At 60.0% G+C, this 22,141-nt stretch overlaps 1 protein-coding gene across 1 annotated transcript; it reads right to left on the reverse strand.

Moving 5' to 3' along the window:
* Window positions 1-3,696: 3,696 nt before the first annotated feature.
* On the reverse strand, window positions 3,697-21,280 carry SLC6A18 (solute carrier family 6 member 18). Its single transcript, XM_070587259.1, has 12 exons — window positions 20,966-21,280; window positions 16,097-16,237; window positions 15,162-15,299; window positions 14,348-14,529; window positions 12,217-12,327; window positions 11,200-11,312; window positions 9,989-10,117; window positions 8,153-8,309; window positions 7,451-7,655; window positions 6,886-7,045; window positions 5,117-5,279; window positions 3,697-3,975 (listed from the first exon to the last, which is right to left on the reverse strand). Exons 1-12 carry the CDS (start codon window positions 21,123-21,125, stop codon window positions 3,784-3,786), a joined length of 1,851 nt encoding a protein of 616 aa, XP_070443360.1. The 5' UTR covers window positions 21,126-21,280; the 3' UTR covers window positions 3,697-3,783.
* Between the last annotated feature and the right edge of the window lie 861 nt (window positions 21,281-22,141).

A 22,141-nucleotide genomic window follows, 5' to 3' on the forward strand; every position in this document is an offset into this window, starting at 1 on the left:
TTGTCTTTGTTGAGGACGCATCCGCCAGCAGCAGACACACACTGTGCCCTTCCAGACCACCGTGTGGGGCCATGTGGGGCCATGTGGGGCACGTGCTGGCTACGCAGGGCGCTGGACAATCGTCCTTGAACAGACGGAAAGAGCAGAAAGGAATACACAAAGGACAGGAAGGGAGCGGCTCCAAGGAGGTGTAATTGGTGAAGAAACCGCCCCACCGGGGGCGTTGGTGCTCAGCCCTGTCTCCTGGGCCAGTGTGAAGGCCAGTAAGTGGCATTTGACATGGGTGAGCACTTCCCAATGCTTCCTTCCGGGATGTCCCTGATGGGGCCACAGAACCTGGCGGGTGCTATCTAGTGTACTTTGGACGGGGCCAATGCTAACAGCCCACATTGGCCGAGAGTTGCGCACATCGCGTGTGGGCGTTTATGGATATTGCCTTGTTTACTGCAGCTGCCGCGGAGAGCATCCAAGCAGCCAAGCTCACGTGTTTATGACCCACCCAAGTCCACAGAGCCGTGTAAGTGCGCCGGAGAGATGAGCGCTGAGCACTGAGCCCCGCCCACCCGCATGTGCCGGCCTGAGGTGCCCTGGCTGCCATAAACAGAGGGAAAGACTGACCGGCTACCTGGGGCGGGGGGACGCTCGGGCAGGTCAGACAGGACGTGACGGGGACACGGCAGGGCCTCTGCAGCAGGTGTCTGAGCTGGCCCGCCACCTGCCACTGCAGGCTCACGATGCCCGGGCCAGTTTCTGGCATTTCCATAACCAACCAGCCCAAGAAGTCGGTCATTACTCAGCTATCTGCCCTCTATAAGTCTCCAGAGCTTTGTTTCCCTAGTGAATGCTCTTGTCCTGGTTTTATGCAGAGTCTCCTGTGTTTTGGCTGACGTGAATCCCCTGAAGGGGTACACGCTTTGGTCAGACTTAGCTCACTGAAGACTCTTTCTGATTTATCTCTTTTTTAAAATCGTGTGTAGACTGCCAGTGTCCGCAGGGTGAGATGTAGAAATAATACAATTTTTAAAAGCAAAGAAAAAAAATCTAGTTTTGGGGTTTCACTAGGTCTAAACTGCACATGAGGAAGCTCGTTACTCCCTCATCCCGCAGATGTGTCCACAGCAAGAGGAGTTCCAGATGAGAAAAGCTCAAAAGGACGCGTGACTGAGAGCAGGTGTGGACGACACCTCCAGGAACCCCCAAGGTGCCGAGAGGCCTCCCCCAGGCCTACCTTCCTGCCCTCCCTCACCTGCCAGAGCCCTGGGGGGTGTGCTCAGTGCTGCCGCTTGGATGCTCACCTGTGAAGGGTGCTGCGGAGCAAAGGGTTTCCCAGACCTGGGCAGGCACAGAGCCTCCGGGCGCTTGTGAGAGGCAGAATAACGACCCCCAAAGATGCCCACATCCTAATCCTGGAAGCTGGAGTACCTTACCTGACACGGCGAAGGGGGGTTTTATTGCAGGTGGAATTAGGTGACTAATTAGCTGACCTTAAGATGAGGATCATCCTGAATTATCCAGGTGGACCCGGTATGATCACAGAGCCCATAAAAGTGGAAGGAGAAGGCCGGCAGTGTGTCCCAGAGATGCGCTGTAAGAAAGACTCCCTGGCCCTTGCTGGCTTTCAGTGGAGGAAGGGGCCGCAAGCCAAGGATCGCAGCATGGAAGGGTGGGGGCAAAGTGCGTGACTCGCCCTACCTGTGGGGCTTAGAACACACTTTGGGGGACACAAGTTCACACCATTTCAATACTCGGCTCCTCTTAGGTGGCAGTAGTGCACACACTTCTGTTCTCGTGGGTCTGAGCTGACTGTGGGTGAGGACAGCTCCCTCCATGCACACCTGGCATGGGCCATGTACAACCTGCCATATGCCTTCTCCTCTGGGGAGCTTTCAGCACCCTGGACAGTGCTCGCCAGGCCAGGGACCTGTTTCCAAGGTGCTTAGACAGAGGCGTTCTGGGTCTTCAGAGCGGTTCCTAGCAGCCTGTAGCCAAGGATGTCCATGGTCTCCATGTGGCAAGTCAGAAGCAAGTGTGCGTGTCCAGGGCCCAGTGCCTTAGACTTCACCCCAGCTCCCTGGTGCTATCAGGGGAGGGAGGAGGGAAGGAAGGACTGAAGAGTGGATGGATGGATGGATGAGTGGATGGTTGGATGAATGGATGGATGGATGGGTGGGTGGGTGGGTAGATGGATGGATGGATGGGTGGGTGGGTGGGTGGGTAGATGGATGGATGGATAGATGGGTGGGTGGGTGGATGGATGAATGGATGGATGGATGAATGGATGGCTAGATGGGTGGGTGGGTGGATGGATGGATGGATGGGTGGATGGATGAATGGTTGGGTGGGTGGATGGATGGATGGATGGATGAATGGTTGGGTGGGTGGATGGATGAATGGATGGATGGATGGGTGGCTGGGTAGATGGATGGATGGACGGGTGGGTGGATGGATGGGTGGATGGATGGATGAGTGGATAGATGGATAGATGGATGGGTGGGTGGATGGATGGATGGATGGATGGGTGGGTGGGTAGATGGATGGATGGGTGGGTGGGTGGATGGATGGATGGATGGGTGGGTGGGTAGATGGATGGATGGATGGGTGGGTGGATGGATGGATGGATGGATGGATGGGTGGGTGGGTAGATGGATGGATGGATGGGTGGGTGGATGGATGGATGGATGGGTGGGTGGGTGGGTAGATGGATGGATGGATAGATGGGTGGGTGGGTGGATGGATGGATGCGTGGGTGGTTGGGTGGATGAATGGATGGGTGGATGGGTGGATGGGTGGATGGGTGGGTGGAGGAGAACAGGAGGACAGGTGCAAGCGAATGAGCACATGTGAAGCTGGGGAGAAGAACTCACTCACCCAGTGCTCCAGAAAAGGGCAGGTCATGGCTAAAGGCTACACAGAGGGCTTGGGGCATGGAAGGTGCCTGGGGAGTGATTGGGATTGAATGAATGAATGAGTGGGTGATGGTGCTCCTCTGGAGACAGTAGGGACCTGAACAATAATTAGCCTTTTTGTACAAACTTGACAAACGAGCCATTGAGAAAGCTTTTAGAAAACAAAAGGCATAGTTTCTCAGAAATAACATCAGGGAGAGCCGCCAGCCCCCTAGACTTTCCTGGCCATGCTGACTTTCCCTAGCTGGCACTCACTCACTCACTCACTTGGGGGATCGGTCCTGGGGTGAGAGTGGGGTGTCGTGGGTTCTCTGTGACAACACAGACCCACACGTCTGCTCCTACTGGTTTCCCCATCACATACGCAGCCACGACAGACCCAAGTGCTACCGGTAAAGAAAGGGGCTTTCTGCGGGCCAGGGGCTTCCCTTCCGAGCTCACCGTGGGACAGCGCACCTCTTTTCCTTGGAGATAAGCCCTAGGAACTCCCTCAACTTGTGTGGTGTGAGGGCCCCCAGCTGCAATGGGTGCGGGTGTGGGCCTTCTCAGAGGCCCCCTGCCGGCCTGCTTGGCCATCGGGACACCCCTGCCATTTTGCCCCTGGATTTGCCTGGAGCATCTCATGGCCACCCAGATGGTGCTGTGCAGGACCCAACTGCAGGGGCCCGGGAGCCGGACACCAGGCTGTCTTCTGTGTGGAAGACAGTGTGGACCATAATGTTGGAGCTGGGCTGTGCTGTGAGCAGGGTCTGGAGGGTGCGAGGGCATCAGGAAGCAACAACCACAGGTCTCTGGGTAGGAGGCAGGTCTGTAATGGGGTCCGGTGCTCTGTGCTCTGCGAGCCTTGCACAGGAGGGGCCCTCCCCACCGTCCCCCCTCAGCAGGCCCCGCTGTCCTGTGGCTTCAGGTGCATGTCCTGCAGCGCATCCTTCTTCTTCCTTCTGTGCCTGACAAGCAGCTGGGCCAGCGCGACAGCCGGGACCAACAGCACGGGCAGGAAGGACAGGAGCATACAGGTGACCTGCACCCAGCCCGGGTAGACGTTCTCCTGCTGCGTGGGGAACTGGTCCTACAGGGACATGAGACCACAGGTGAGCATCCAGGAGGGGACAGCGTGGCCGAGCCCAGGGACCATCCCCACTCTCCAACCCCAGGTGGAGCAACCTGACCCTCGCCACAGTGAGTGTGAGCGGTGTGGGGCCGCTTCACCCCGTCTCTCCCTGGAATGCAGCAGTTCATTCATTCTGGATTGATTGATGGGAGAGCCATGTGGCTGGGGCAGTGAGGACACAGAGCCCATGTTCCAGGACAGGGGCCGAGCCCCTTGTGGGGACTGGGTTTGGAGAGGCAGGCCTGGCATCTGGGAGGCATGTTAGAAAGAGCCCCCAACTACCCCAAGGGCCACCCGGGTCTGGGGCTGCCCTGACCTGCCCCGCTGGGCACGTGTGGATCATGTGTCTCCCTCCTCTCTAAGGGGGCGGCATCACCCACGACTCAGGCACCTCTTGTGAGGTCGACGTGAGACACTAATGTGTGAACCTAATGGGACGATATTCACGCAAACCTTCTAGAGATTCAGCCCCATTCCTCCCCCACCCGCCCAGCCACCACCCTGCGGATCTGCGGGGACAGCTCCCAGCTCTAAGGATCTGGAACAGGGTTGTTCCATGTTCCCGTGAAGGGAGCAGCACAGGTGAGCCTCTGAGCAGCCAGCCCGTGTGGCTCAGCTCAGCCCTGCCGGCAAGGGCTGGCACCAGAGTGGGACTCACACGCCCTTCCCTCTGACTGGGCTCGGTGGCAGTTCAATGACACGCTCCACGCATGCCTTCTCCTGTCTCAGACCAGGAGCGGGCAGTGTGCAGCGCCCATCCTCACAGCACATGGGAAGTGTGGCTCAAGGGCTCGAGGCCACATCCCTGTATGAGGGGCTCCAGGGCCCTGTGATACCATGGGAAACTGCTCCCGTCCTCCCACCAGTGACCGAGGGCCGTACCCAGGCTTGCCTGGGGCTGCCAGAGTTGGCTCTGATGCCCCAGAGGATTCTGGAGGTCTGGCGGTCTTGGGTCTCATAGCAAAGGCAGCCCACGTGGTCACTTAGGGTGTGAATGTCTACTGTGAGGGTCCTCTGGGCCCTGGATGGCACCGGGGAAGGGCCAGGCCAGGCCCAAGGTTGGTCCCAGGGCTCCCGGGTCCCCACCCAAAGGACCTACATATTGGGGGTTCCAGGCCCTGTAGCTCGGTGGCGCCCTGGCCAGGAGGGCGATGTAAGCCACGAAGATGGTCAGCAGCAGCAGGGGGCTGACGACCTTCCAGGTCACCCGCCAGTAGAGGCTGGGCCGCCTCCCGGTCATCCATGCCACGTCATCGCAGAACCTGCCACAGAGACACGAGGCTCGGGCTCTCACACCTGGTCCCAGTGCCTGCCCTCCCACCCACTCAGCCAGCAGCCTTCGTCCAGTGTCACCAGGACGTGCCCCGTGGGGGCTGTCACCCACATCCACTCGACCTTTGCCCCCACGCCTTCCTGAGAGGCTGCTGGACAGGCAGCCCTCTCAGATCTGTTGAGGACTCAGCCCCGGGGTGTGGGTTAGGAAGAGCCCGGCTGAGGGAGATGGCTGGGCAGGCAGCTCTCCCGGGATTCCTGGCCCCAGCCTGGCCCCTGGGGGAGCTGCCACTGGACAGGACCCATGGGTTTTACTCCTGGGAGGCTCGGGCCACAGGGTGAGAAGCAGCAAGCCCCCACCCCGTGGGAGGGAAGGTGGGGCCTGACTTGGCCCCCGTCAGGATCCCCGGATGGGGCGGAGGTAACCCAGGACGTGCAACAGCTGTGGCATTAACTACGCCCAGGAGCCGCAGGAAGACCGGACCCTCCTCCCGGACCCTCCCCTGCCTGCTCCCCTCCCCACCCCCAGCTCTGCTCCAGAGGGCTCCTGGTGCCTCCTGAGACCCCGCGGCCAGTCAGAGCCCAGGCTTATTGCTTCTCCCCACATGGCTGGGCCAGCCCCCACCAGACAGCTGCCTCTCGCTCCTCCTCTCCAGGTGGGCAGCATCCCACCTCGGGACAAGCCCACTGGCCCCATGCCCACAGAGCAGCAGTGAAAGCCCTGGCATTCAGGGCCTTCCAGGACCCCTTGGTGTCCAAGGACAGGGAGCACAACCTCCAGAACCACCCGGGCAGGGCTTTGGTCAGGGGCAGCAGGTGCGAGTGTGAGTGTGACAGGTGAGAATGCAGGTGTGAGTAACGAGAGTGATAGATGTGAGTACAGGTGTGAGTGACAGAGTGACAGGTGCAAGTGTGACAGGTGTGAGTACAGGTGCGAGTGTCTAACAGATGTGAGTACAGGTGTGAGTGACAGAGTGACGGGTGTGATGGGTTGAGTGACAATGAGTGACAGATGTGAGTACAGGTGTGAGTGTAAGTGTGACTACAGGTGAGAGTGAGAGTGGCAGGTACAAGTGCAGATGTGACAGGTGTGAGTGCCAGTGTTACAGGGCTAAGTGCAGATATGAGTGACAAGTGTGAGTGCAGGTGTGACGAGTGCAGGTGTGACAATGAGAGTGACAGGTGTGCGTCGGCCAGAGACTGGTGGGGATGGGCAGGACCAGTGCTGGGCCTTCTCAGAGGCCTCTGGGAGGGTGTCCAGGCAGGGTGAGGCTCGGAGCCCTTGGTGGGCCTCCCAGCGCCCTAGTGTCCACCAGTCCTTGGACTTCAGGAGTCCGCCCACATGGCTGGAGACTGCCGTTGTGTGGCTCGCCTCCCACAGCCTGAGAGGCTGGAGAGCCAGGCGGGGCAGGCCCATGGGTGCTTCTCTGGACCCTGGGAGCCGCCCTCTTGTGTGTTTTTGAGGGGCCCAGGTGGTCCCGTCTCGTCCTGTTGCTGCCTGGAGACCTGCTGGGCCCATACCTCGTACACGGGACACCCTGAGCAGAGGGCCAGGACCCCGACCCCAGCTGGACCTCCAGGGGAAGCTGAGCTCACCGATTCATCCCGTAAATGTAAACGATGCCAACCACCTCCAGGAAAGCGAAGATGACCAGGTTCAGAGAAGCAGCGTAGCGGTCGAAAACCTCGAGCCAGTAGTTTCCGGAGTGCAGCGTGAAGTGGATGGAGGCGAGGAAGCAGCTCAGGCAGGCCACCCCTGAGGGACAGCGCCGCTCTGAGCAGGTCGCCCTGGCCGCCGCCCTCCTGGCTCCCAGCTCCTCCTCTCCTGTCTCTCCTGCCCACCGCCTCCCCCACCCCGAACCCAGGGGGACAGGGGCTCGGCCTCATTGGGCAGCACAGGAGGGAATCCCCTGCCCTCTGCCCCTCCCTGACCCTTGGCTCTCCCGTAATGGCCCTCAGGGGACGTCAAGTCAGCCCAGAGCCACTGGGACCAGCCCTGAGAGGTGACGAGGCTGCCCCAGCCTTCCGCTGGGACTGCAAAACCGCTCTCTAGCCCTCAGGGATGAGGGGCGTCTGGACAGTGGGCAGGAGTGGACAGAGGGGTGGGAGGCAGCGGGATGGCAGGGATGGGCCCTGCAGGGTGGCCTGGCTGTCCACTCACCAGTCAGGACCTCCTTGGGGACCCATCTGGGCATGACCCCCATGTCCAGGAGCGGTGTGATGACAGCCTCCATGTTCCCGAACATGGACGACAGGCCCAGGGTGAAGAGCATCCCAAAGAACAGCACGGCCCAGCCCGGGGCCCCCGGCATGTGCAGGATGGCCTCCGTGAAGACGATGAAAGCCAGGCCTGTGCCCGAGGCACTCTGCAACACACGCCCCACACTGAGACATGTGCCTGGGGCACCCACGCTGTGACACACACACTGCACACCCTGCGCTGTGACAGGCAGGTCACCAACACCCCTCCTGGCCTCCCGGCTGAGGCGGGGGCCTTGCCCCATCTGGGCTGCGCCTCAACAAGCCGTAGGTGCAACTCTGAGGGCAGGGGAACATTTCCCCTTGAATAACCTGCAGCCGACAGGTGAAGTGGGAGCCTGGGGCCCTGGGCTCAGGCACCCCTCAGACCCTGCCCTGGGGACCTGCCTCCCGTCTGCCTGTCCCAGCCTGCTGCCCCTGGCCCACGGGTGACAGCTGGCCCTGCGGGCAGCTGCCTGACTTTGGCCACGGCCTGGCCCTGTGACCCTCGCTCTGGCCCCATGCCCGGGATACCCACCCATGACACCTGCTCTCCCAGCCAACCGTCTGCAGCAGGCTTCGGCCCTGCGTGGCCCCACTGCCCTGTGGCAAGGCCCCCAGCTACCTTGTCCAGAAAGTCCTCGAGGTGGCAGGACTCCAGGCCGAGCCCGGCCACCCTCTCGGGCTGGGTGACGTTCAGATGTGCGAGGACGGCAGCATAGTCGTCCCTGGAGATGCTCTGGTCGGGGAAATCGAACGCATTGATGAGGCTGAGGATGTTTCTGCAGGTCAGAGAGTCCGGGTGAGTGCTGGGTTGGGTGCCCGGCACCCGCCACAGGCATGTCTGGGAAATGCGGGAAAGGACGACGGCATCCCTTGGGTGGGGTCTCGAGGACACCTGTGGCGGGGTCAGCCCTCGCGGGGCACTTCACGCACACTGGGGGAGAGAAGGCAGTTCTCGCCCCTCAGGGGACCCCAGGCCTAGAGGGGGACACGTCCCTGTGGGTACGAGTGGGGCAGTGGCAGCTCCCTTGCCCGCTGGGTGTGTGGGTCCCCAAGCAGCACGGGGGGCAGCGCTCCCAAAGGCTTCTGGGACGGACGGGAGCCCCAGCACTCCGTGAGTGTTTTGTATTTGTGAATCCGCCTACTCGCAGAACTTATTTGCAACCTAGGACTCAGTAGTCGCGGTGCCCCTGCAGTTACGTGCGGACAGGTCCAGAGTGGCAGAAGCTTCGAGTCGCCCACCTTCCCAGCTGAGCTCGGCCAGGCCGCCACCCGCCTTCTCGTCTCAGCTCTGGGGCTGCAGATGGCTCCTCACAGTCTCGTCAGGGCCACCGCTCTCGCCTTTTTGTGCTTTTCGTTGGTGACTCTGCTGTGTAGAGTGTCCTTTAGGCATAGCCCTGAAGAGCTGTCTGTGTCCTAAAGGCAGCAAGAGGCCGGGACGTGCCCCTGGCCCCAGAAACACGTCGGAGGAGCTTTGTTCAGACCCCAGTTGCTGTTGTTGACAGGTGCAGTGCGGGTGGGCCAGCGCTGTGCTCATGGGCGTCTCCATGGAAGAGCTGCTCCTACTGCTCTCGAGCGGGGGTCACGCGGTCACCAGGGCACAAGCTTGCAGCCTCTCTAGAACATTCTGCTAGGGGGCGTCACATGCTCGGCAGCTCCCAGGGCCGTGGGGCTCTGGCTGCGCCTCATGCAGCTGCCCCATCCTCCTCTTCCTCTCTCTGCGGATGCGGCCCCAGTGCGGTCAGAACAGCTGTCTCCCGTGGCACTGTTGGCCGGGGCCGGATCGTTCTGGGGTGTCCCGGGTACCGTGGATGGTTAGCAGCGTCATGGAGGGCTGCCTGTGCCCTTGACGGGCTGTCACGGGTGGACCACGTCTGGAAGGCCATTTGCAAGCAAGAATGGACAGTGCCATGCCATTTGGTGCAGTAAGTCCAGACGTCAGTGTCCTGGGGCTGCTGTGACAAATGACCACACGCTGGAGGCTTCCAACAACAGACCTTCGTCCTCTCTCAGCTCTGGAGCCAGAAGTCTGACGACAAGGTGTCACAGGGCTGTGCTCCCTCCGAGGCTCCAGGGGAGGGTCCTTCCCGCCTCTTCCAGCCCCTGGGGCCCCAGGTGTCCCTGGGCTTGTGTCTGCGTCCCTCCAACCTCTGCCTCCGTCGTCACGTGGCCTCCTCCATGTGTGTCTGTGCCCCTCTCTGTCTCTTATAAGGACACTGTCATTGGATTGGGGCCACCCTATGCATGAGGACCTCTTCTTAACCAATGGTACTGGGAAGACCCTGTTTCCAAACCAGGTCACGTGCTGGGTTTGGGTGAACGTGCACTTTGGGGACACTCCCCACCCCCCTCCCCTAAAGACGTGAAGGTAGTCATGTGGCACTCTCTGTGAGCAGCGGCCTCTGACAGCCATGCCCCATGGATGCCCCGCCCCATGGAACCAAGGCGCCAGGCTCACCTGTCCAGGCAGCGCCCGTGGTCATTGGCTGCCTTGAACCCCAGGACAGAGAAGACGATGATGGCGGCGTAGAGGGAGGTCATGCTGTTGACCAGGGCAATGGTCACCGCGTCCTTCTTACAGTTGTTCCTGGGCAGAAACAGCACATCACGGGGCTCTGTGTTAGGGCCCCTGGGGAAGAAGCCAGGAGGGGGCTTGTCGCCCCTTGCCCCCCAGGCTGTGCCCACTCTGCACATGGAGCTTCTTGTGTGCTGCCCAGAAACACTGGAGCTGTTGCTGGTGGTCTCAGGGCAGGTTCAGACCCTCTCCTCACTGACACCTCGCTGCCAACCCCCTACCTCCCGACCCCCTACCCGCTAACCCCGTCCTCACTGACCCCCTCCTCACTGTCCCTCTCCCCACTGACCCCGTCCTCACTGTCCCCCTCCACACTGACCCCTCCCGATCCCCTCCCTGCCAACCCCCCTCCACTGACCCCCTCCTCACTGTCCCCCCCGCCCACCCCAGCTCAAGGCTGCTGAGGGTCCTCAGCTCACTGAACCCCCGTCCCCACAAGGCTGAGCCACAGGGAGCTGGAGCCGTGGGGAGGGCTCGGGGAGCAGGATGTAGGTCTGGCTGAGATCATCCCCAAATGAGACCTGCACACGAGCTGCTCCGAGTGTGAGCCGAGGCAGTCGCATGTCCACGCATGGGTACAGCCCCGGGCCCAGCGCATGCTTCTACCCAGAGGGGCCTGCCCTGCGTTTCCTGGGTCCACCTCCCACCCACCTATGACAAGCACGTGGAGCCAAGTATGTCTGGAGTGTCGGTGTCGTGGTGCCGCTCAGAGGTATATACGGGTCCACTTTAGTGCTGTGGGCACACTGGGCCTCCTAGAGCCGTGTGCATGGTCCTGGTGGCAGGTGGTGGCCTTGAGTCTATTCTAAGCAACTAGAGAGGCTGACACTCTGCATTTCTGCTCTTGTGACCTCCAGCATCGCACGTGGTTCATTTTAGTTGGTGTCAGCCCCACTTATGGCCTTGTTCCTGGGCCGGCTCCAGAATGTGCTGGAGGCTGCCAAAGGGGATGGCGCAGTAATTGCTGGAGCCAAGAGTCTGCTCTTATCACAAGCTCATGCCAGGTCACCCTCTTCCTGTGGGTGACGTCACGATAAGGAAGTGCCCTGTGGGGCCCACGTCTCTGGCGGAAGGGCTCCACTGCCCAGTCCTACCTGGGTGGGTTGTAACTGGAGAAGGCGATGTGTCCTCCGAAGCCCAGGGACAGAGAGAAGAAGATCTGGGTGGCCGCATCCAGCCACACTCGGGGGTTCTGGAGAATCTGCATCTGGGATGAGGCCGGGAACCCAGTTATGCGGCAGACAAACCACACTGGCCTGGGCGCCTGCCATTCCAGAGCATTCCCAAGGCTTCCTTTGGGAAAGCCCTCGTGAGGGATGTGACCCGCTCAGGCCCGGAACAGGGTGGGACCGGGTGTGAGGAAGTGCTCGAGACCACACAGCACAACAAACTCGCCAGCCTGCTTCTGTGACGGCTCCTGTCCACCGGGCACGCAGGCTCTGAGAACTCGGCCAACAGACCTCCCAGGGCTGGGAAAGGCAACTTGAACTGGGGTGTGTTTATTCTCTCCTTTCAGACCTGGTGGCTTTGAGCGACCTGAAGGCCCAGGCAGGGTCCGCGTGCGCAGTGCCTGGTCTCTGCTGCTGGGGATCCACTTCCATACCCAGGGACCCCCTCTTCCCCTGGGGAGGCTTCAGGGGGCCTTCTGTGCAACCCCTGAAATCCCCCAGGGAATGCTGGGGTCCTGGAGGGTATGGAATGGTCCAGAAGTGGGACGGCCTCCAGTGGGCAGGCCCCTCGGTCCTGTGGCTCCTTGCCTGGTGAGATCGAGCAGCTGGATGAGGACCTCAAAGGTGTGGGGTTCAGGACACTAGGGGCTGGAGATCTGGGTTCCCAGCCGGCCTCTCCCCTGAACCAGGGCCCCAACCCCGTGTTTCATGTCAGTCTCCACTCAGATGAGCTGCAGGCACTGAAGTGTATACATCGTCCGGCTCCCTCTCCCTCCGATCCTGACCTGCTCGCTCTCACCCTCACCCAGCCCGGGGCAGCCTCGCCTCTGGCTCACAGCCACTCACACGGCCAGGGGATGGCACGACCTGGGCTGTGCTGTGGCCCCGACCCGTGTGTGTGCTGGGGCCCGGACCCAGGACTCCTACTCGAGACCCACTTACCTTGGGGGTGAACAGGTAGGTTAAGCCTTCAGTGGCCCCGGGCAGGGTGAGTCCTCTGATGAGGAAGATGGTCAGGACCAGGTAAGGGAACAAGGCTGTGAAATAAATTGCCTTAAAGAAAGACAGATTGTTAGACTTTTTGATATAAAAAGCTTGAGCCAGGCTGGCATGCCAGAACGGCCTCTGTGGCCAGAGTTGTGTCACCCACGTGGCATTCCACATCGGGGCGGAGGGCACTGTGGGGGATGGTGGGCAGTGGGCTCCAGTCAAGCTTGGAGGGTTTGGGGCTTTCCGTGACGGTCACACATGGATTCACGTATGCTTCTGTGGCCTGTGGGGTCAGCTGAGGCGGTCACAGACCACCGGGTGGGCGGCCACCCTCTTGTCCATGCTGCAGGCTCTTGTTACATCAGCATCCTCTTCCTTCTCTCTCTGATGCCCCACAACCGGCCACTTCCCGTGGCCTCGGGCCGCACCCCTCCCCGCATCCCTCCCCCGGCACAGGGCCAGCCCGAATTCTCCGTCAGGTCTGGGCAGGGTCTGCACAAAGACAGTCTACAAATGGACCTCTTCCCTCACTGCCCCGTGTTCCTGGATACAGACTGCCTGTGGGGATCACCTGGAAGCATCTTCAGGGACTTTCATAAGAGGAATTTCTAGCTCCTTGTTGGGCCTAATGGTGGCTTTGGTCTGAGTCCGTAATTCCAGTCCTCACTGAGAATAACTGCAACTTCCACAGGCTGACTGAGAGGACGCAGGCCCACTCGGGTCCAGGAGAAAGCTCCGCAACCACGACAAGGGCCTGAGCAGCGTGGACCTGCACTGCGCTCATTTGAAGGTTATATCTGCATGTAAGATACCAGACGCATCCCTGCCCAAGAGAGGAGGGCCGGGGAGCCCCTGCACCGCAGGCACCACCAGGGGCTTGCTTGTGAGCCCGAGGCTCAGGCTCCCTGTCCTTTCTTTGCGGGAACCACGTGAGTAACTATTGATACATTTTTCTCATCATTCAAGTCTCTTCAAAAGATAAGTGATTGTTTAAAACAAAAATGCTAACAATGCACTTGCTGTTTATAACACATTATAAGTGAGACGTGTGACAACAACACAGAAGTCGGGAGGGAGGAAGTGGAGAAGGATGCTAGGAGGTCCCTCTACCACATGCGTGCTACAGTGTCGCTCGAAGACAGACCAGGATAAACTGAAGACTGTTGTACGACCCCCGACGCAACCACTAGAATAACAAAACAAGGATCACAGCTAACAAGCCGACAAAGGACGTAGAGCCAGACCCCAGAAACACTCAGAAAAAGAGCACAGATGGGGCACGCTGAAAACAAACACAGGATGACAGGTTTAAACCCATCAACAATCACATTAGAGGTAAATGGTCTAAGCACCCTAGATGAGAGGCAGAGATTGTCAGACTGGATGAAAAAGCAGGACCTGACTGTGTACCATCTACAAGAAACACCCTTTAAATAAAGGGCCAAACAAGTTAAAGAAAAAGAATGAAAAAATAATACACAGTGTTGACATAATGGAAAGAAGGCTGAAGTGGCTTTGTTAATGTCTCAGTCGACTCCCAGCAAAGACTATCACCAGGATAGGGATGGTCGTTTCATAATGACAAAGGGATCGATTCTCCAAGGAGACACTAGCCAGCCCTAGGGGTCTAGTGGTTAAGATCCCACACTCTCACCACTGCGGCCCCGGTTCCCGTCCGTGGGTTGTCATACTGCTGTGGCTGCGTGTGGCTGTGATGCTGAAAGCTATGCAACCAGGATTTCAAATACCAGCAGGTCACCCATGGTGGACAGGATTCAGTGGAGCTTCCAGACTAGACAGACTAGGAAGAAGGAGCTGGCCACCCAATTATGACACATTGACCATGAAAACCCTGTGAGTAGCAGCAGAGCATTTTCTGATACAGCGCCAGAAGGCAAGAGGGTGGTGCAAACAGACGGGACAGGTTCCCTCTGCTGTGCACGGGGTCACTAGGATCAGAATCAACGTGACAACACTAACAACAGGCAGAGCCTCTAACCCACGGTGCAAACACTGACAGAAGCCGGGAGGGGCCCCTGCAGCGGGAGGGAGGGGGAACTGAGGCCAGCCTGTGGGCTCTCACCTTCCCAGTGGTTTCGATGCCTCTGATGATGCACAGGTACACGATTGCCCAGGAGGCCACCAAGCAGACCAGCAGCTGCCACTGGATGGAGCCACTGTCATTGATGTCAGCTGTGACGTTCAGCGTCTGCCGATACCAGAAGTAGCTCACGGAGCTGCTGCGCTGGCATTCTTCCACGAACCCTGGAGCCAGGAGGGGCCCATCACAGCTGGCCACCAGGCTTGAGCTGGGATTCAGGCTTTGCGGACCACCGCCCAGGAGCACAGGCTGCGGACAGCCGGGCCTGGAGCTGCTGCCGGAGCCCTGGGCCCACCAGCTGGCCCCTGAGTGAGGGCCAGGGAGTGAGGGTCAGCAGCTGGTGCCTCCCACCGCCCAGGACGTCCAGCTTTGGCCTATGGGGCAGATGAGGGGAGCCTCCTTCCCCAGGGCTGGCCTCATTCGGCAGGTGCCACTCACAACGTTTGTTATCAGCCAGAGGCAAGAAGGGAAAGAGGGTTAACCCAGCTTTGTGAGCACACATGAAAATCACACTGTTGCCCAAGTCTCGGAGAGCCCCCCACATGGAGCACTCGACGGAGGCCTGGCCTAAAGGCGTAAGTCAGCGAAGCAGTGGCTATCGCCTACCCTCTTCTCACCGGGCAGCGCACTGCGCAAGGGCACGCCAGCCGTGCTAGGAACAGACGGGGTCTCCGTGGGTCCCCAGGCCCCGCAGCTAACAGCGGGTAAAGGGAATGTGATTTCAAGTGTGCTGCGTCAGGGAGATGCGAAGGGCTCCTCGGGCAGCACCGAGCTCCCTCCAGGCCCCGGGCGTTACCTGTGAGGTTGCGGTCGGGCGGGCAGGCGCTCCAGGGCAGCGGGTTCTGGAAGGAGTTGAGGAGGTACCACAGCACCCACGTCAGGACGGTGTTGTAGTAGATGCCGATGAGAGAGGACACTGTGAAGCAGCCCAGCCCTGCGGGCGCCAGCGAGGATCAGTGTCTCTCCATCAGCCACCTCCCTGTTAAGAACGCCCTGACGCCCGCTTCACCATTTCCACTGCCCTGGTCACTCCAAGGGGATCCCGCCACCCCCCCCCGCCCCCCACCGCTGACCCGCATCGGTCACACTCTTCCCTGGGCGATGCCTCATTTTTATGGCCATGCGGGCCGTTCTTGGCTACGTTCCTGGGCCACGGTCCACTGGCTTTCTAGGTTGTTTCCAGATGGATGGGTCTTTCAGACGGTGCTGCAGCCACCAGAGCGGCGTGTCACAGGCCCGGATGGTGACGCTGAGACCCTCTCACCGCAGCGCCCCATCTTGAGGGTGTGCAAGGAGTGTGTGCCCTCTGGGTGTGCCGTCATCCAGGCTTCTCTGATGCCCACGAGCTCCCAGGACGTGCAGGCTCAGCGCTCGTGTGTGATAGGCCCGGAGTGATTCAGGGCAACTGGCTCCTGCTCCGTGGGGCTGGGCCCATCGCCTCCTCCTCCTCCTCCTGCACCGGAGCTCACCCCACACAGCGCCCTGCACTCTAGTCTTTCCTCGTGCTTTTGGGGGAGCCACTCGAGGCTCCTGGAAGAGGCCTCCTCCTAGTGTGATGGGAGCGCTCCCACACGGATCTGCTGCCTGGGTCTCCCTGAGCCTTTACACCTGCTTCCTCTGTAGGTTCGAAACCCCTGACAGTGACCAGGGACATGCAGCACACGTGACCTGCAGCCCCGGTCCCCGCCCTCCCAGAGCACACGCAGGCAGGAGTCAGGGGTGGCCACATACCTATTCCACCCAGGTAGGGCGAGATGGTTGTCCAGACCCCGATGCTGCCCTTCCGCAGGCGCTGGCCGATGGCGAGCTCCATGTGGAAGAGCGGGATGCCCTCGAAGGCCAGGGCGATGAAGTAGGGGATGAGGAAGGCCCCTGCGAAGAGCCGGGGTCAGCAGACACTCGCCGTTCGCCCAGCGGTGCCTCAGGCTGGAGGACAGCACGTGGGAAAGCACCCCAGAGGCCTCCCGGAGACAGGGAGGCCAGCCCGAATGTCCCGGCCCCTGCTCGGGGCAGCCGAGACCCCCAGCGGGGCTGCCACGCCCCTTCCTGACTTTAGTTCAGTGTGTGTGACCAGGTGACCATAGAAGCGGGGCTGGGACGTGAGGCCCTGGGCCGTGTCTTGGGGGGTGTGAAGGGCTCAATAAGGAGCCGGCTCACCCCCTGAGCCAGGACGTGGGGTCTGAGCGAGACCCCCGTCCAATTCAGAGTTAGCTCAAGGTGCTTCATTGTTTGAGACGCCCGGTGACGTCCTCCTGGAGCTTCGGGGTCCAGCAGTTAACAGTCGGTCCATCTTCGGGAAGAACGAGGCGGTGGGACAGGACCTAGGAGCTCGGGAGCCTCCGGGATGCGCCTCCCAGACGATCAGCCCCTTTCATCAGTGTGGTTCCTGAAATTCTCGAGTGTTCGGAAGTGGGGCTGACAGAGGTGGTAGAGGCCGTCCAGCGGACTCGGGGCTTTGCTGCTTGTTTGACCCCCCGCAGTACCCAGGACAGGCCTGGTTTGCTGTCGCTCCGTCACTGGGCAGCCTCCCCCGTCATGGCACTTTGGTGGTGAGTTTCATAACAAATGGGCTGTTTTGTTCCTACTGAGACCCTGGCCTCTCCCGGGAGGGGAGCTGGTTTTTGTTCACGGAATGTTGGAGAAGGTCGATGCCTCAGGTGGTTTCTCAAGCTTCGCCCTGAGTTGGGGCAGGGACCTGTTTCTCCGCCCCTTCACCTGCAGCGTCACCCCTGCATCCTTGTCCGCATCCTAGGTCCAGATGCTGGGAGAAGGACACCCACAGCGATGGTGGGAGGAGGGCTCCACGTCCCCAGGAGGGAGCATGCACGGTGGGGAGACGTGTCGACCGGCCCCGCGGCACCGAGGGAAGAGCAGGCAGAGGACACAGCGACGCCCTTTGCACTTGAGCCAGCGGCGAGGAGCTGAGTGCAAGGCTCGGTCCACAGGTGCCAGGAGCGCGGGTGGGGCCTCGGCCTCTCCTGGAGCCCAGACGCGGAGGCTCCTCCACGCCCCGATGGACCCTGTGGATGTTCTCCTGCTGTCGAGAGGAGAGTTGAGTCCCCGGTGCCCGTGTTGGCACCTCAGTGCCCCTGGGGCCACGCTGCGATGGGTGGCCGTTCACAGCGGTCTGTGGGCTTTGGGTGGACACGTGTCACCACTTAGATGCTCCAGGACCAGGGCGTCTCTTCCTCATGGGCACGCACAGGGCCTGCACAGCGCCAGGGGCAGCCCTGACTTTCAGGCCTCCTGACCTATGGTGCTGGCCGAAATGGACGCCGGTCAGAGATTTCAAGGCTCTTCCACGCTCCCTGCGCCTCCCCCACTTGGCAGGGGCGGCCCGGGTCCAGCCTCCCAGAGCTGTTTCCACGAGCCACACTCAGGCCTGAGCTGTTTGCCAGCACAGCCTCCCTCTGGTTTTCTCGTCACCTTCAGGTGTTTTGACACTGGGTCAGGGCCCTGGAGAGAGCAGGTGGCCACAGAGCCCTCGGCCCACGTCAGCTCCTACACCGGACTCCACGGCCAGCGTTTGGGGCAGAACAGTGCCTATTGGTGTCACCTATACAGTAGCAAGAAGACAAAGGAGCATGAGAGAAGAAAGTCGAATTCCGGGGGGAACTCCGCCTCGATGGAAGCACTGGACGCCCAGGGACAGCCAGCACCTGCAGGCCAGGGCTTGGAGCCAGGGGTGTGAACAAAGCCAGGTCCCCCCGGTGCTCCAGGCAGGGAGAGGTGCCATTCACAGCACTGGGGGCCAGGCGCACAGGGAGGAGCCCTCCACAGCCCACATTTCTCCATCCTGCGTGGTGGGGTCTCAAGCAGGTGTGCAGAACTCCCAGCCACCCTGGGGCCGCCGCGCGTACACCTGCAGCGTGGTGAGGGCAGACACAGGGAGCAGCCTCAGGGGCCCTGGAAGTGGGCGCCTGACTGTGGGACAGGGCTCCAGGTCACAGGTACAGGATCTGCTGTCGAGAAGGGCTGTAGGCTCCCAGCCAGCCAGGCCCCGGGCCCCACGGCCCCTGCACTCTGTGGGGAAGGTCACAGCTAGACGGGGCCAGGACGGGCCTGGAGCCCAGGTGGGCACTTAGGAGCCAGCTGAGGTCAGCGAGGCAGGGACCGCCCAAAGGAAAAGATCCCAGGGAGGGAGGGAGGGAGCTTCCCTTTGTGGCCGACTCTGCCACGTTTTGTGGAGACGAGAACGAGGAGCATTCTGTGATTACAAGATTGAAGCCATATGGTCGGAACATTGACTTTTCGCCTTACATGCATTTTAGCTTTATTCCGGCCTCCGTGGGGACAGTAAGTCAGATAAAACCAAACGGTTTTGGAGGATGGGGCTGGCAGCCAGAGGACCCAAACACGTGACCAGAGTGTTGGCACTTTCAGCCCCTCCCCCAGCCTCCGGGGGGCGACGGAGATGGAGCCAATCACAGAGGGCCAATGATTTAATCCCTCACCAGTGGTCACTCCACAGGGCAGGGTTTGGAGAGTCCTGTGGAGGTGCTGGGAGGGTGGGGAGCTCCGAGCCCTTCCCCAGACCTGGCTCCACGCGTCTCTTCCCTCTGGCTGTTCCGAGTCGTATGCTTTATAAAAGCCTGAGGATAGGAAGTAAAGCATTGTCTTGAGTCCTGTGAACCGCTCTAGCAGATGTTGGAACTGAGGAGCGGGTCATGGGACCCCTCGAATTTGTAACCAAATTGGACAGAAGCTGTGGGTAGCCTAGGAACCCACTACTGAGACTGGTGTCAAGGTTGGGGGGCGTCTTGTGGGGCTGTGGAGTCTGCACTAAATCCAGGTAGACAGTGTCCAGAGTGTGTTCAATGTTGGGACATCCAGACGGTGTCCGCTGAGAGCTGGAGGGCTAGCTGGTGTGGGGAAGGCCCTCGCACGTGGTGTCAGAATATTCAGAGCAGAAGAGGGGTTTTTCCTTTAGCACCAAATAGCTGGCAGACATGATCTGTCTTCACTTCACGCAGCCTGTTGGCTGGAGATGGGGCGATTGCTGTGGACGGCGGGTCTCGTTCATCATTGCCCACGTGGTAGGTGTGGGCCGGCCCCGCTCGTCAAGCACGAGCGACGCTGGATGCAATGCACGTGAGTTCAATCCACCAAGAAAGTGTTGGGAAGAAAAAGGTCTGTCGGGAACAGCCACAGCAGCTGATGAAAACACTCCTGAGATCTGCATGGAGAGAGCCTCACGAGGACAGAAAGGAGCCCCTGGACAGGAACGTGACGCGCCGTCTTCCAGGGGGATGACTGGGTGTTGTCAAGGTGGAAATGCTAAGTCGGTCTAGAAATTCAGTGCAATGCCAGTGAAACCCTGAGGGTCTTTCATGGAAACCGACAACCTGGCTGTAATGTTGATACGAGAAAGTAACAGCCAATAACATTTAAAAGAAGAATAGCGAACAGGACTTTCTGTGCTGCATCAAGGCTTATTATAAAACCCTAGGCATTAGTACAGCGTGACTTCCCGTGCCAGAATCCATACGTCTCTCAAGCCAACGGGAGCAGAAGTTGGTTCAAATCAGTGCGGAGATCACAGCCCACTTAATTGATTGACCCCACTCGTGGCCGCAAATGCGTCCTGGGGTGAAACCATAACCCTGCGAGTGTTTGGTCTCAATGGCCAGCCTGGGCCTGGCGCTGGGTGTGGTGGTTCTGCATTCCTTTGATTTAAAGGTGCTAAGACATCATCTAACAGCTCACCATGGGAGGATATTTATGTGATCGAGTCACTGTCAGTCCTCCTCTAAATGCTGCGCTAAACCTGTCACAATGCTGCCTTCAAAGTCTTGCCTTCGAAGAGAAAATTTACCAAAACAAGTGACTATGAGTGGGAGAGAAGGTGATATTCACCTCAGTAGGAATGAGTTTGTGCAAATTAAAAATTCGAGCTTGTCACTCACAGCTTATTTTCAAAACAGTCAGTGGTGGTGAAGGCGAGGCCGACGAGGGCCCCCCCACCCACAGGGAGCTTTTTTGAGGAAAAGGATGAGTGACAGAAAGTTAAATATTTTGTGACACGCAATGCGTGATTTCACATCTGGAAATGGAGCCCAAAGAATGTCTCAGAAATGGGGCCCTGAGCCCACGGACAGGGAGGGGGCGTGACTGTTCTCGGCCCTGGTCTTGGGGGGCACGGCCACTTCGCCCACCTCCTGTCGCTGTTGGGTGTCGGGAACACGGATCTGGGTGGGAAGCTCCCGGAAGCCCTGTGGCAGCAGATCTGAGCCAGGAGGGTGACCGGTCACGGGCAGTGAGACGGTCCTGGACGTTTGGTGGCCGCCTGCGTCCGGCCTGCCCCCGTCTCGCCCTCCTGACGCAGCCAGCAATGGGGGCGCCTCCAGGACCACCCGAGATCTGCCGCCCCTGCTTCAGGGGGTTTGCGCTTTCTGGGGATCCTCAGACTGGAGCCCAAAGGGATGGTTCCTCTCTGGGTCACGCGTATCGCTAGTTCCGGGGAGCAACATCTCCCACTTGAGCTACCAGCAACCCACCTCAGGCCAGTTGGAGACATGGGCACTCTCCTCCCCCCATCTGGTGGCCGGCGGGTCCCTGGGGGTGGGGGGCCTCACCTCCCCCGCGGGTCTGGGGGCTCACCTCCTCCGTAGGTCTGGCACAGATACGGGAACCTCCAGATGTTGCCTAGACCCACGGCGAACCCCACGCAGCTCAGGAGGTACTGGAGCTTGTTGTCCCACTTGGGCCTCTCGTCCCCGCTGCCGTCCCCAAGCGGGTCTGGTCCTGGGGCGAGTGCCATGCCCACAGCTCACTCCTGGCAGCCCGGCCCCACAGAGCCCTCCCGAGCCTCTGCTGGGGTGTGGAGGCCAGGAGCTGTCTCCCCCTGGGGTGTCTTTTTTGGTTATTTAAAACAAAAACCAGTGGAGCAGTTAATTGGTAACCCAGGCCAGGCCCTCTGTAACTCAGCTGTCCCTCCCTGACCCCTGGCCTCCGCCCCACGTTCCACACCCGATGCAGGCAGCCTGTGGGCTGGGCCACCACCAGCGCTAGAGCCGTTTTCCTTGGCGGCCTCCCGTTCCCCGTCGGGGATGCTCAAGGACTCCCGAGACTGCGGTGTTGTTCTATAAAAATATTTACTTTTTAACTAACCTTTTGATTGTGAGATAATTGCGGACTCACACGTCACTACAGGACGCAGTGCAGAGAACCTGTGCGCCCAGCTTCCCCCGTGGCGACATCTTCACATATCTTGTCAGTGTCACACCCAGTGTTGAGGCCGACAGTCATTCAGGACACGTCTGCCACTGGAGGGTCGCTCCTGCCCCTTTTAGAACCACACCCACCTCCTACCCCGACCCTAACCCCCCCCCCCGCCCCCAGCAACATCCGATCTGCTCTCCTTCGCCCTAGTTTTATCATATAAATGTCAAGAACGTCACATGAACGGAATCACACAGGGGGCCCTTGGGATCAGCTTCCTTGGCTCAGCCTCTTTCTCTGAACCTCTAATGCTGGGTCGGCTGTGGCTGAGCCGGCTGCCGTCCACGTTCACAGTCACAGAAGGGGCCTGGCTCCTGTCCAGTGGGGGCCGTCAGGAATACGCTGTGACCACGTCTGCACATGGGTTTTTGCGTGGACATAGGATAAACCCCAGGGCAGGATTGCAGGCTGCTTGTTGTGCCGTGTTTATTTTTAAGCCACATTTATTTTTCAGAGATTTCCAAGCTTCTCAGACTGTCCAAGGGTGGACTTTCCGTCTGGTTCCAAATGTTCCTCTTCTGAAGACATCGAGTGAGCTCCAGAAGCCCCACCCTC

The sequence above is a fragment of the Equus przewalskii genome, chromosome 20 (assembly GCF_037783145.1).
Source record: "Equus przewalskii isolate Varuska chromosome 20, EquPr2, whole genome shotgun sequence".
Lineage (NCBI taxonomy): Eukaryota > Metazoa > Chordata > Mammalia > Perissodactyla > Equidae > Equus > Equus przewalskii.